At 32.7% G+C, this 15804-nt stretch overlaps 1 protein-coding gene and 1 non-coding gene across 2 annotated transcripts; both read right to left on the bottom strand.

The window, feature by feature from the left end:
- Positions 1-373: 373 nt before the first annotated feature.
- On the bottom strand, positions 374-2581 carry LOC130977144 (11-oxo-beta-amyrin 30-oxidase-like). Its single transcript, XM_057902172.1, has 5 exons — positions 2202-2581; positions 1887-2110; positions 1531-1772; positions 1083-1455; positions 374-1003 (listed from the first exon to the last, which is right to left on the bottom strand). Exons 1-5 carry the CDS (start codon positions 2539-2541, stop codon positions 578-580), a joined length of 1605 nt encoding a protein of 534 aa, XP_057758155.1. The 5' UTR covers positions 2542-2581; the 3' UTR covers positions 374-577.
- A 6789-nt stretch (positions 2582-9370) lies between these two features.
- On the bottom strand, positions 9371-9474 carry LOC130977446 (small nucleolar RNA R71). Its single transcript, XR_009085136.1, has one exon. It is a non-coding gene; the product is annotated as a small nucleolar RNA R71 (small nucleolar RNA).
- Positions 9475-15804: the final 6330 nt, after the last annotated feature.

Here is a 15804-nt window from a genome sequence, read left to right as displayed (position 1 = left end):
TGAAAGTCTATCAGATAGAGAAACTCGACTTGAAGGGAGCAACGACATTCTTCGTCGTTTGTGGTTTAGGCGGAAGTAAAGCATTTTTTTTTATGATGGACTTGAGGTTGAAGATAAAGGACGAAAATAATTTAAAGTTTTATTAAAAGGTCAATAAAAAATTAGAATTTGAATACTTTTGAAATACGAAACTCATCTTTTATGATACAACGTTAGTCTTTTTGTTCAATGAATTTTTATCAGGATTTATAAAATTGATGGATATAAATGATTATTTTTCATATAAAAGAAAGAAAGATGGAACATGCAACGCATTTCTTTTTCTGTCTCTATATAAATACATAGTAAAAGTGTACAGAAAACAGAGAAAAAGTGAGAGAGAATGATAAATTTATGTGGGTTTCATCAATTTTTATTTGAAGAAAATATTCTTCCACCACTAAACATATCTAGTTTCTGTATTCTGTGTACATTAGTAATATGTAGCGAGTATTGGTCTTATTTTCCACGTTACTTAAATTTGGAGGCGCCACTAGGTATGAAAGTAGAGATTCCAAAGGCTTGTACACACTTGAAACTACAATTTATGTAAGATGATTTGGGCCCCATGCATTGGTTTAAGAGTAAGGAAAACGAATGGAGCATGTGCATATGCAGGGGAGAGCTCAAATGTGAAGCGTTGTAAAAGCAATGTCAAGAATATCTTTGCTTCCATTAAGGAGAAGTTTTGGCCAATGCATATTCTAGGCCCCCATCCAAAAGGAAAATATGAGAGCCGACCCTTAGTCGCTTTAGCAATTCCTTCAGAAAATCTTTCTGGTTTGAACTCTGTTGCATCATCACCCCATAATTCACGATCATGGTGGATCAAAAGTATTGGTAATGTAACCTTAACTCCGGCAGGTAGTGATAGATTTTGCATCTTTATATCTTTCTGGACTCTTCGATTGAAAAAAAGGACCGGCGGGTATAGCCTTAACACCTCATTTAAGATCATTGTCACCTATGTTTAAAATTATCTTATCAATCAACATGTCACAATAAATTATACTAAGTAGAACAAATTATATATACATGCTTACAGTTTTAAGGCGATTCAGGCCATCACTGTCTGGCTTTCGGTTGCCAAAGACTTGGAATACTTCCTCCCTCGCACGCGTTTGCCATTCCGGATACCTACTTAGCATCACCACTGTCCATACCATCAAATCAGCTGTCGTTTCTTGGCCTGCAAGGTAAAATGTGTTGCATTCTTCCACTATCTCTCGATTACTCATTCCATCTTCTTTTATTTCTTTGCTGTTTGATTCCAAAAGTATCCCTAATAAGTCACTCTTGTTAACCTCCTCACCATCCTTCATTGCTTTCTCTCTTTTGCTAACGATAGCTTCGATTGATGCTTGTATCTCTCTGTCAATTTTAATCATACTCCTGTTAACACTATTAGGAAGCAACCTACAAGATAAATCATCATTAACAACATGAGGAGAACCTAAATAGAATAGATTTGAGCTAGTTATGTCTTATTACCACCATCCTGGGATGTGAAGATATTTTAATCTCACTATAAGTGTAGCTTGCTTGGTAAGGAGTTCAAAAATTCTTTTTCCTTCTTGGTAACTGCTTCCAAAGGCTGTTCTGGAAATAACATCGCAAGCCAAATTTTGGATGGAAGGCCATACATCAATGTCGTATTTACCCTCTGAAGACAGCATCTCCTCCCATTTAGTAATCACATCATCGCAGCATTGGACCATTGTTGATGTTAGAACCTATATATATATATTTAGTAATAGTAAAGTAGCGCAGTCAGCAATGCTTAACATACATATTTAAATAAATAAATATAAGAGAATTTATTTGAATAAAAAACATATTAAGACAACTTTTAATTTTTCGAGATGGAAAGCAGGGTTGATGATCTTTCGATGTGTGTGCCATTGTTGGTCCTCATAGTTTGGAAGTCCAGATCCCAGTAACGTGGCAAGACGCATCAGATTAGGCTTCTCTTTCTTGAAGTAACGGTTATTGGTAAGAACTTCTTTAATATGCTCAGGGTTTGTGATATTCACCTTGAGTGTCCGACCTTCCCAAAAGAATGAATTCTTCCCTGTCCATCACACGAGTTTTTTATGTTATCAACATGTACAGCAGAAGCAAAAAAATTATACGACTTGAGAATTATATAAGTGGGAGCGAACCAAATTTCATGATAACATGATCGGCTTGAGAATAGACACGTGGAGCTATGTCCTTGTCATCAGAGAGAGTCATTGGCTTCGTGTTATTAGAAGAGGAGTTGTTGTTGGCGAAGAGCGTGTAGGGGTTGCCATGTAAGCCTTGCTCCCTGAGAAGGGTCTCGAGCTTCTTAGGCCTCAGCAAGAGCCAGTTCAGCAGCTTCCATCCCCCCACCGCCACCAGTAGTCCAACCGCCGTGACAAACCATGTTAATGAAGAGGAAAGCATCACCTTCTCCATTAGTGTGTCTGTGTGTTTGTGTGGGATTGGATCGGAGAGCACAATCAATATTTCAACGCACATCCAAACAAGAAGGAAGGTGAGAGTGCAATTGTGCAAATAAACAACCAGCCAACCTTTATTTTATTTTCTCAGTCAACTACTTGGATTGAAAACTTACTTTAAGTAAAATTAATAGTTAAAAGATATTAGATGAAAAATTAGTTAAATTAATTAAATTATTTAATAATTTTTAATTATTAAATTCATATGATATCTGATTTTTCACTATATTTATAATATGTACAATACGTACAGATAATATTTTTGTTATTTTAATTAAACGTGGTGTTGGAGTAGTTAATTTTAGTGAGGCTTTTTTAATCAATTCAAAATACGTTTGTTATAAAATATTGATTCTATTTCTTGTACGCAACCGCGGTGCAAGATTATTAATGCTTGCTGCATTCATCACGCAATGTGCAATTAATTATACTATATAATATCATTTGATAAATATTATATTATTTAAAACTTAATTAAATAATATATAAATTAATATTAAAAATATTTCGTAAAATATTTATTTTATAATTTATATATTTTTTGTATAAATTAAAATACAATTTATTAGTTTAAAAATTTGTATTTATTTATTTTTAAAAATAACTTAAATTTTTTATATTAGAGTGATATAAAATTATATTTTTATTTGTTGGTGTGTTACTTTTATTTTTATATTTGTTTTAGTTGTCATATTTTATCTTTTTGTATGGTATTTTTTACTTTGTAAATAATTAAAGAAAAAACTAAAAATAAAAGAATAAAAATGAGAAACACCAAAAATATAATATAAAATTATAAATTAATTTTATAATCATAATATATTTGAATATACCTAGTAAAGAAATGTGTCAAATTTGAACTTACATTTAGAAAAATGAATGAGAATAAAAAATACCAAAAATATGATATAACATTATACATTAATTTTATAATCACGATATATTTTAAATGTATTTAGTAAAAAAATATGCTAAATTTAATTTTCTTAAAAGAATTTATGTTAATTAGTATAAAAGATTAAAAAATAAAGAGTAATAAAAGGTTTATGTAGCATACATAAATAGACCTAAATAATAATATAGTAGTAAGAATATTAATATATATAAGTTATAGAATTTTAATATTTATAACTGAAATTTTATAATAATAATAATAATAATAATAATAATAATAATAATAATTGTTACGGTAGGTAACCGGAGATTAATACGGCCAATGGCGTTTGGCGGCCCAAGTGTGTGATGGAGGAGAACTCCAGGTAGGTCCGCAACTCGGGAGGCTCCGTCCAACTTGTGCGCGCGTGAATGGGAGGTGGTACCTGCAAAGACACTCCGATGCCTAAGTTAGCAAGAGTGTAAGCAGGTCTAGAGAGTATTGGACTTAGAGATACCTGAGGGGTGTCAGTGTACTTATAGTGGTGAGCCAATAACCACCGTTGGTGTAGTGCCGTATCTTTAGGGTGGTAACCGTCCCTATTATCTTGGGGAGGTTAAGATATGGCTTTATGAGGCGGTTAGAGAGATTTTAGGGGCGGTTACCCATTTGAATGAGTGTTTATCTGCCAGCTAATCTCACATCCGACCTCTTCAGACCAAGTCGTGGTTAACACCGACTTCTTATGTGAAGGTCGGCACTTAGCTAGGCTCTAATCCCTTAGATTAGGCCTTTTAGTTGGACCTGGGTCTGTGTATTGGGCCAGGGTATGAACAATAATAATAATAATTATTATTATTATTATTATTATTATTATTACACTTTTACTGTATATTTATTGTACTTAATATTAGTACTGCATGTTTTAGTGAATAATAATAAATCAGAGTTTTTTTTGTAATTTTTTTTTATTTTTTACTAAAAGATAATAGATTGATTTTTAAATTTTGCCAAATTATCAAAATTGCTGATGTGACATTATTAAAAGAAAAAGCATGGCTTAAATTTATTGTATAAGAATTTGGTATCAATTTTTACATTTTTGGTATTTTTATTTTCATTCATTTTTCTAAATCCAAGTAAGTTTAAATTTGACAAATCTCCTTACTAGATATATTTAAATATATCATAATTATCAAACTAACTTATATTTTTGGCATTTTTCATTCTCATTCATTTAAAAAAATTAATTATTTACAACCCAAAAAACACCGTATATATGAGAAGACAAAGTATGATAACTAAAGTAAATATAAAAATAGAAGCAACAAATAAAGATGTAATTTTGTACAATTCTAATATAAAAGGTTTATGTCTTTTTAAAAATAAATAAATTCAAAATTTTAAAATAATAAATTATATTTTAATTTATATTAAAATTTTAGTTGAATAATTATATGAAATTATATATAAATTATCAAATAAATGTTCTACAAAATATTTGTAATATAAAACAATTCAAATTTAATTAACATTAGTTTATATATTATCTAATAATCAATCTCTAAATAATATAGCACTTATTAAATACATCATATAATATAATTAATTTACATCTCCATACATTACATAGGTCTCACTCTAATTATGGCGAAGGAATCACACATAAAATTTTAAGTTTCATATAAACTTGTCATGTCATCTATTATAACAACATAAAAAAAATATCTATCTTAAAACTACATTTATACTACTATAAAAAATAACATCTATATAATCAATCTAATATTAATCTTATCATTTTATATACTAAATTATTTAATATTACAAAAAATTATATTATAAAAAACATTAATTATTCATAACAATGGTCTAAATTTTAATATTGCATATCTTATTTGGAGAAAAAATTTATTTTATGAAAATTTTTGTTTATCTATCTATCTATCAACTTATTTATAATGTATAAAAAAAATCAAATAATAATACAATAAACTTTTGGCATATTAAATAATCTCTAATTGTATCATGGGTATATTTTAGTAAAATTGTCATTTTATAGTTTTCTATCATCATAACACTTTTTATTCTTCTTATGTATTAGTCTTACCTTTTAATATTTTTTTACTCTTTACTATTGTGTAGGTTATTTTATACTTTTAGTAGTAATGTTAGTATCTTTTATTAATAGATATAAATCGGTTAATAAATCCTACTTTATTCTCTCTTTTTATTCTTAATTTTATTCATGTTTACTGATGAGTGGATAATTTATACGCTTTTGGCATTGTTTTTAGGTAATTTTTAGTAGAATCTAGCTACTTTTAGGGATATTTTTATTAGTTTTTATGCAAAATTCACATTTCTGGACTTTACTATGAGTTTGTGTATTTTTCTGTGATTTCAAGTATTTTCTGGCTGAAATTGAGGGACCTGAACAAAAATCTGATAGGAGGCTGATAAAGGACTGCTGATGCTGTTGGATTCTAACCTCCTTACATTCGATATGAATTTTCTGGAGCTACAAAACTCCAAATGGCGCGCTCTCAATTGCGTTGGAAAGTAGACATCCAGAGCTTTCCAGTAATATAAAATAGTCCATACTTTATTCGAGTTTAGATGACGCAAACTGGTGTTCAACGCCAGTTCCATGTTGCATTCTGGAGTAAAACGCCAGAAACACGTCACAAACCAAAGTTTAAACGCCAAAAACACGTTACAACTTGGCGTTTAACTCCAAGAGAAGTCTCTGCACGTGTAAAGCCTAAGCTCAGCCCAAGCACACACCAAAGTGGGCCCCGGAAGTGGATTTCTGCACTAAGACTTATTTTTGTAAGCCCTAGTAACTAGTTTAGTATAAATAGAACTTTTTACTATTGTATTAAGGTTTCTTTTTGACTATTGGTCTTTTTCCCTATTTTCAAATTCATATATCATTTGGGGAGGCTGGCCATTCGACCATGCCTAGACCTTGTTCTTATGTATTTTCAATGGTGGAGTTTCTACACACCATAGATTAAGGTGTGGAGCTCTGCTGTACCTCGAGTATTAATGCAATTACTATTGTTCTTCTATTCAATTCAACTTATTCTTATTCTAAGATATTCGCTGCACTTCAACATGATGAATGTGATGATCCGTGACACTCATCATCATTCTCACATAAGAACGCGTGCCTGACAACCACTTCCGTTCTACCTTAGATCGAGCGTGTATCTCTTGGATTCCTTAATCAGAGTCTTTGTTGTATAAGCTAGAATTATTGGCGGCCATTCCTAAGATCCAGAAAGTCTAAATCTTGTCTGTGGTATTCCGAGTAGGATCTGAGATGGGATGACTGTGACGAGCTTCAAACTCGCGAGTGTTGGGCGTAGTGACAGACGCAAAAGAATCACTGGATTCTATTCTGACATGATCGAGAATCAACAGATGATTAGTCGTGCTGTGACAGAGCATTTGGACCATTTTCGCTAAGAGGATGGGAGGTAGCCATTGACAACAGTAAAACTCAACATCAGCTTGCCATGGAAAAGAGTAAGAATGATTGGATGAAAGCAATAGGAAAGCAGAGATTAAAGAGGAACACAGCATCTCCATACACTGATCTGAAATTTCCACCAATGAATTACATAAGTATCTCCATCTTTATTTTATGGTCTATTTATTTTATAATTTTCGAAAACCATTATAACCATTAGAATCCGCCTGACTGAGATCTACAAGATGACCATAGCTTGCTTCATACCAACAATCTCCATGGGATCGACCCTTACTCACGTAAGGTATTACTTGGACGACACAGTGCACTTGCTGGTTAGTTGTGCGAAGTTGTGACAAAGTGTGATTCACGTTTGAGAGCTCCAAGTCTTTGGCGCCATTGTTGATGATCACAATTTCGTGCACCAAGTTTTTGGCGCTGTTGCCGGGGATTGTTCGAGTTTGGACAACTGACGGTTCATCTTGTTGCTCAGATTAGGTAATTTTCTTTTCAAAAAGTTTTCAAAAATCTTTCAAAAATTTTTATTTGTTTTCGTTTTTCCAAAATTAATTTTCGAAAAAAATCCAAAAAAAATTAATAAAACCAAAAAATAAAAAATATTTTTGTGTTTCTTGTTTGAGTCTTGAGTCAATTTTTAAGTTTGGTGTCAATTGCATGTTTTAAAAACTTTTGCATTTTTCGAAAATTCATGCATGTGTTCTTCATGATCTTCAAGTTGTTCTTGGTAAGTCTTCTTGTTTGATCTTCAGATTTTCTTGTTTTGTGTCTTTTGTTATTTTTCATATGCATTTTTGCATTCATAGTGTCTAAGCATTAAAAATTTTTAAGTTTGGTGTCTTGCATGTTTTTCTTTTCTTGAAAATTTTTAAAAATAAGTTTTGATGTTCATCTTGATCTTTAAAGTGTTTTTGGTGTTCATCTTGACATTCATAATGTTTTTGCATGCATCACGTGTTTTGATTTATAATTTTCATGTTGTGAGTCATTTTTGTGTTTTTGTCTCTCATCATTAAAAATTTAAAAAAATAAAAAAATATATTTTCCTTATTTCTCTCATAAATTTCGAAATCTTTGGGTTGACTTAGTAAAAAAATTTTAAAATAAGTTGTTTCTTGTTAGTCAGGTCAAGATTTCAATTTTAAAAATCCTATCTTTTCAAAACTTTTTCAAAAATCAAATCTTTTTCATTTTTCTTTTGTTATTTTTGAAAATTTTTTAAATTGATTTTCAAAATCTTTTTCTTATCTTTATTTCATGATTTCCAAAAACTTTACTAACAATTGATGTGATTGATTCAAAAATTTGAAGTTTGTTACTTTCTTGTTAAGAAAGGTTCAATCTTTAAATTCTAGAATCATATCTTTTAGTTTTTTGTTAGTCAAGTAATCAATTTTAATTTTAAAAATAAAAACTTTTTCAAAAAATCTTTTTCAATCATATCTTTTTCAAAATTGATTTCAAAATCTTTTCTAACTTCTTACCTTTTCAAAATTGATTTTCAAATCTTTTTCAACTAACTAATTAACTTTTTGTTGTTTCTTATCTTTTTCAAAACCACCTAACCACTTTTCTCTTTTTAATATTCGAAAATTTCTCACTCTTTTCTAAAATTCTTTTAATTAACTAATTGTTTCAAATTTTAATTTTAATTGTACTTCTTCTCTCAAGTTTCGAAAATCACTAACTATTTTTCAAAAAAAAATTTCGAATTTCTCTCTCTCATCTTCTTCTATTTATTTATTTAATTACTAATACTCTTCTCTTCATCTAAAAATTCGAACTCTCTCTTATCCTCTATGTTCGAATTTTTCTCATCCTTCTTCTATTCTTTTCTTCTTCTACTCACACAAAGGAATCTCTATACTGTGACATAGAGGATTCCTCTTCCTTTTCTATTCTCTTCTTTTTCATATGAGCAGGAGCAAGGACAAGAACATTCTTGTTGAAGCAGATCCTGAACCTGAAAGGACTCTGAAGAAGAAGCTAAGAGAAGTTAAAGCACAACAATCCAGAGAAAACCTTACAGAGAATCTCGAAAAAGAAAGAGACATGGCCGAACCCAATAACAATGGTGGAGGCGCAAGGAGGATGCTTGGTGATTATACTACACCTACTTCCAATTTTTATGGAAGAAGCATCTCAATCCCTGCCATTGGAGCAAACAATTTTGAGCTGAAGCCTCAACTAGTTGCTCTAATGCAACAGAACTGCAAGCTTCTAATGCAACAGAACTGCAAGCTTCATGGACTTCCATCAGAAGATCCCTATCAGTTTTTAACTGAGTTTTTGCAGATCTGTGATACTGTTAAGACTAATGGAGTAGATCCTGAAGTCTACAGGCTTATGCTTTTTCCTTTTGCTGTGAGAGACATAGCTAGAACATGGTTGGACTCACAACCTAAAGATAGCCTGGACTCTTGGGATAAGCTGGTCACGGCCTTCTTGGCTAAGTTCTTTCCTCCTCAAAAGCTGAGCAAGCTTAGAGTGGATGTTCAGACCTTCAAACAAAAAGATGGTGAATCCCTCTATGAAGCTTGGGAAAGATACAAGCAGTTGACCAAAAAGTGTCCTTCTGGCATGCTTTCAGAGTGGACCATTTTAGATATATTCTATGATGGTCTATTTGAGCTTTCTAAGATGTCACTGGACCATTCTGCAGGTGGATCTATTCACCTAAAGAAAATGCCTGCAGAAGCTCAAGAACTCATTGACATGGTTGCAAATAACCAATTCATATACACCTCTGAGAGAAATCCTGTGAGTAATGGGACGCCTCAGAGGAAGGGAGTTCTTGAAATTGATGCTCTGAATGCCATATTGGCTCAAAACAAAATGTTGACTCAGCAAGTCAACATGATTTCTCAGAGTCTGAATAGATGGCAAAATGCATCCAACAGTACTAAAGAGGCATCTTCTGAAGAAGAAGCTTATGATCCTGAGAACCCTATAATGGCAGAGGTGAATTACATGGGTGAACCCTATGAGAACACCTATAATTTCTCATGGAGAAATCATCCAAATTTCTCATGGAAGGATCAACAAAAGCCCCAACAAGGCTTTAATAATGGTGGAAGAAACAGGTTTAGCAATAGCAAGCCTTTTTCATCATCTTCTCAGCAACAGACAGAGAATTCTGAGCAGAACCCCTCTAACTTAGCAAATATAGTCTCTGATCTATCTAAGGCCACTTTAAGTTTCATGAATGAAACAAGGTCCTCCATTAGAAATTTGGAGGCACAAGTGGATCAGCTGAGTAAGAAAATCACTGAAACTCCTCCTAATACTCTCCCAAGCAATACAGAAGAGAATCCAAAAAGAGAGTACAAGGCCATTGATATAATCAAAATGGCCGAATCCAAAGAGGAAGGGGAGGACGTGAATCCCAATGAGGAAGACCTCATGAGACGTCCTCCAAACAGAAAGGAGTTCCCTATTGAGGACCTAAAGGAATCTGAGGCTCATATAGAGACCATAGAGATTCCATTAAACTTCCTTCTGCCATTCATGAGCTCTGAGAACTATTCTTCCTCTGAAGAGGATAAGGATGTAATTGAAGAGCAAGTTGCTCAATATCTAGGAGCCATCATAAAGCTGAATGCCAAGTTGTTTGGTAATGAGACTTGGGAAGATGAACCTCCCTTGCTCATTAGTGAACTAAATACATGGGTTCAGCAAACTCTACCTCAAAAGAAACAAGATCCTGGTAAATTCTTAATATCCTGTACCATAGGCACCATGACCTTTGAGAAGGCTCTGTGTGACCTGGGATCAGGTATAAATCTTATGCCACTCTCTGTAATGGATAAACTGGGGATCTCTGAGGTACAAGCTGCAAGAATCTCATTAGAGATGGCAGACAAGTCAATAAAACAAGCTTATGGATTGGTAGAGGACGTGTTAGTAAAGGTTAAAGGCATTTACATCCCTGCTGATTTCATAATCCTTGACACTGGAAAAGATGAGGATGAATGCATTATCCTTGGAAGACCCTTCCTAACCACAGCAGGAGCTGTGATTAATGTTGACAGAGGAGAGCTAATCCTTCAATTGAATGAGGACTACCTTGTATTTAAAGCTCAAGGATCTCCCTCTGCAACCATGGAAAAGAGGCACGATAAGCTTCTCTCAATACAGAGTCAAACAAAGCCCCCACAATCAAACTCTAAGTTTGGTGTTGGGAGGCCACAACTAAACTCTAAGTTTGGTGTTGAACCCCCACATTCAAACTCTAAGTTTGGTGTTGGGAGGTCCCAACAATGCTCTGAACATCTGTGAAGCTCCATGAGAGCTCATTGTCAAGCTATTGACATTAAAAAAGCGCTTATTAGGAGGCAACCCAATTTTTATTTATCTGTATTTCTATTGTTCTTTTATGTTTTATTAGGTTTATGATCATGTGGAGTCACAAAACAATTGCAAAAATTAAAAACAGAATAAAAAACAGCAGAAGAAATAGCACACCCTGGAGGAAGAGCTTACTGGCGTTTAAACGCCAGTAAGGAGCATCTGGCTAGCGTTTAACGCCAGAACAGAGCATGAAGCTGGCGTTAAACGCCAGAAACAAGCAGCAAAGTGGCGTTTAACGCCAGAAACAAGCAGCAGTGGCGTTTAAACGCCAGGATTGCACCCTGAGTAAAGCTGGTGTTAAACGCCAGAAACAAGCAACAAAGTGGCGTTTAACGCCAGAAACAAGCATAGAGCTGGCGTTTAACGCTAGAAACAAGCATCAGTCTGGCGTTAAACGCCAGGATTGCATACAGAGGGCATTTTACACGCCTAAAGGGTGCAGGAATGAGAAATTCTTGACACCTCAGGATCTGTGGACCCCACAGGATCTCCACCTACCTTCTCCCTCTCTCTCACACCTTTTCATAACGCTCTTCCCCCCAAAAATAATAAAAAAATTATATATTAACATTTTTTCTTTAAATATTATAAACAAATATTTATACTTATACTTCTTTTTTTAAATAAATAAATATAAATGATTGATATTTTTCCTAAGATAAAAAATATTTATTTTTTCAATATTTAATAACAATATATTTTTTAAATATTTATATATTTATTTTAATATTTATTAATTAAAATTTTGAAAATACATGTTTGACATACATATTTATTTTAAAAAACTCCGAATATTTATTTATTCATTAGTATATTCATAACAAAAATTATAAAATATATATTCTTTTATAGTATTTTTATAACAGAAAATTAATCCAATTATAACAAAAAAAATTATATATTCACATTTGGATCATATAAAATAAAATATAATATAATTATATTTTGCAAATAAAAATTGTATTTCAAAATATTCGTAAAATACAAAAAACAATAATGCTACTATATTTTAATATGTTAAGTAACAAAATTCAAAAAAATTTAAATAATAAAATATATAATTTACCAATTTACATAAATTGAATAATCCAAATAATTTATAATAGGTTTCTCGAAAACTGTATAATAATTACGTATTATTTTTTTAAAATAAATACAAACTAATATTTTTTTTATCTTTTTTTCCGTCCTTTTTCTTTCTTTTCTCGAAATCCCTTTCTTCTCTCTAACATACACTAACACTAACACACTCAGACACTCTAATGCATATATTGGGGAGGGAGGGAGACTCTCTTTTTATAGAGCCATAAGTAACGTTTGCTGCTTACCGGGGTGGAAGAGTTGTCCCTTGCATGTAGACAGCTTCCAACACGCCCACCCCGTGTTACTACAACACATTGGGAAGCCTGCTTCAACATGCTCCCTGCGTGTTGCCAGGGAGATGCATGCGCGCCGTATCACCACGCCCCCGCGTGTTATTGGGATGCTGACACGTTTCTGACAAACAGCGATACTACGTCCTCTACGTATTAACCGTGACGTTCACATACCAACAAGACACCCCATTCTCTAATATTCAGCCAAAAACATTAATACAATCTCCATATGAAAAATAATTTCTGCAATAATTGTTATATGATACTTTTGATTTTATAATTTTAACTTTCTCCCCCTCTCCTCTCCTATTGTTATGACTTTTTCCTTGCACACTTCAAAAATTCTTTTTAACAAATAAATCAATAAAAGTAGGTTTTTTTATTTAAACAAATTAAAAAGATCTAAATTTTCATAAATCTCTTAAACTAAACTTCAACAACAAATCTTTTTTTTATATTTATATAACTCGTCCCAATCCAATTAGCTTTAAATTAATTTGTTAAATATAGCACTTTAACAGGACCGAACTACAACTTTTATTTAAAATGGACTAACATAAAAACTTAAATTAGTCTATTTTTCGATCTCTATTATTTAATTTTTATTATCTCTCTTCTAACTGCATCCTAAAAGAATCTAAACACATGCAATACATGATGATCAAGTTTTTACAATGATTGCCAAGACATGACTACGTCAACTATCACCTTCTTTTCTTTTAACTAAAGTGACTAGATTTTCAAAGGACCCACAATAAAATGACCATTTAACATTAACCTCTTATACCCAGTGTTCTGGAAATCGGTTCGAACTGGTTGGTTGAATAAAAAACTGTTAATAAATATATTTCGGACAGAAGATAAAAGTGCCAAATTCAAAAGCCAAAATTGAATTGCTAAATTGGTTGGGAATCGGTCAGTCGAACCGAACCGTAATTCGGCCAATTTTTTAAATTTTGTCAAAAACGCTGTGTTTTGCCCACAGATTCAGAAACGAACCCTAGCTTTCAGTCTTCGATCTTCAGTGCACTCAGACACCACTCTCGAGCCTCCACCCTGCAGCCCTCCACTCTCACCTCTCGCACTCAGTGGCCACGCATGCAGTCTCTACCTCGAGCTTCCGGCGCAACCTCCGTCCAGCCACTGCCACCGTCGCAACACCTCTGTCGAAGTCACTCACTGTCGCAAGTTCGTGGAGCCATCTTGGAGATTCGTGCAGCCCTTTTTGTCGAAATTAGCTGTGGAAATCGCAGCCACCGCCACCACTCCTTGCCGTCGCACAGTATCGTCCTGAGTGACCTGAAGCCCTTGCCCCTGTCTCGAGCCCCATTCCTGATTCCTCAGTCTCATAAATACTCTCATTATTTCTCCCCAAAATACAACCCTAGCCTCCATCGCACCGTCGTTGGTCGCACTGTCGCCGCCTGGTTCGTTGTGGTCGTTCTTCAATCCTCCTATTTCGTGGTGCTCGAAGGCCCTTCCATTCCCATTTTGTGGTGCTCGAAGGCCCTTCCATTCCCCCAACGCCAATCCCCCTACTGATTGATGATCAATTGATACCGATAAATTGTTACTAGTTTGTACATGCTTTTATTTTGTTCTGCTGTTAAATTTTGTTAAAGTTTTTTGATTGTACTAATTGCCTAAAGGAATACTTGTATCAAATAGCTCACTACTAGTGCCTGCTGTTCGTGTTTGTTTTTTAGTTCTAAATTATCAAAATATATTGATTATTGAATGGCTCTGCTCACTACTGCTATGCTGTGTTGTACCTGGTTTGTGTCTTTTTCATTATTGTGCTATATTTTTTGGCTTTCTGTTGTTCATTGCTGAGCATTTTTTTGTTTAATTAAGTCAATTAAAACTATGCTTTGGGCTTAATTGTGCTTAGATTGTTATGTTAGTTAATTCAGCATATGTTCTGCTATGCTGTTGTTGTGTTGATGTTTTGTGTTTTGTTATTTTTTTGCGTAGTAATGTACTGCTGGAAACTGAATTGCTGCTGTTTTGTCTGTGTTTGTGTTTGTTTTACTATTTTGTGATTTAATTATGCTTAAATGGTGACTGTCTTCATGATTATTTATTTCAGTTATGTAGGATTTTGTGATTTTTTTTTTGCATAGTGATATGCTATTGGAGATTGAATTGCTGTTGTTTTGTGTTTGTGTTTTACTGTTTTAACACATACAACTTTTAATAACAGTTCACACATATATCTATATTTGTTAAATTTTTTAAACTTGACAAATTTGAGGTCTTTGTGGATTCACTAGATTGTAATTTTCCTTTTGTGGATGATAAATTACAAAACTGGTGAACAGATATATATTATGGAATCAATAAGCAAACTGAAAGCAGGATGATATATACCATTCCTTAATTTATGACTCCATCCAGAATTAATGGCATGCAGCATTAGTATCAATAACATTGTGATTTATGGCAGATTTTGATGATTGATGATAAGTTTGGATGTTGACATTTTATATTTGGTTGTCTTTTTTTGTTATTTGACTTTTGAGTTTGTACTTAAATACGATCATAACATTCTAGTTTATGTAGTACTGTAATTTGGATGGTATTTTAAAATTTATATTAGACTATAATTATATTTTAATGTATTTATTTATATTTTATATATTATTTTATTATAAAATAATTTTTTCGGTTCAACCACAATTGAATCGGTTGAACTTATAAATCGATAAATTAATAACTAGAACGGTTCGATGACCGATTCGGTTTTCAGAACCTTGCTTATATGACTTTGAAATAACTAAATATGTACCGTGAAAAAGGTTACGGTGCTTTAAATAAAGATTCACTTTTTTAAAAATATATATATTCAATTAAAATTATTTTTTTAATTATAATAAAATATATTCAACTAAGAATTAAACATGGTTATAACAAAATATATATATTTAATAATATGAATTTGCTTATATAAAGATTGTTGGGTTTTTTGGACTCCCTTTCTATGCGGAAAAAAAAGTCCAAATGCTAGTATCCAAGCTCATGAATAGTTGAAGTAGCTGAGGTGAGTTAGGGTTGAATGAGAGAGGTCATTTTGAAAGGAGAACACCAAACACTAGCGAGAAAAGAAGAGAGAAAGTTATTTTCGCACATACACAAAGTTATTTTCGTTAACCGTTGGATCAAGCTCAAATTTGGAAAGTGTGTTCT

This window comes from Arachis stenosperma, chromosome 4, assembly GCF_014773155.1.
Source record: "Arachis stenosperma cultivar V10309 chromosome 4, arast.V10309.gnm1.PFL2, whole genome shotgun sequence".
Classification (NCBI taxonomy): Eukaryota; Viridiplantae; Streptophyta; class Magnoliopsida; order Fabales; family Fabaceae; genus Arachis; species Arachis stenosperma.
The sequence above is the reverse complement of the archived record's forward strand: the minus strand, read 5'-3'. Positions and strand labels throughout refer to the sequence as shown.

What these genes read in the sequence shown, in the direction of transcription:
- LOC130977144 (XM_057902172.1), bottom strand. Translation starts at nt 2,541, where the DNA reads ATGTGCGTTGAAATATTGATTGTGCTCTCCGATCCAATCCCACACAAA. An exon ending in TCCATCTCGAAAAATTAAAA is followed by an intron (nt 1,773 to 1,886) that starts GTTGTCTTAATA and finishes ATATATATATAG; the next exon opens with GTTCTAACATCAACAATGGT. An exon ending in GCCTGAATCGCCTTAAAACT is followed by an intron (nt 1,004 to 1,082) that starts GTAAGCATGTAT and finishes TTTTAAACATAG; the next exon opens with GTGACAATGATCTTAAATGA.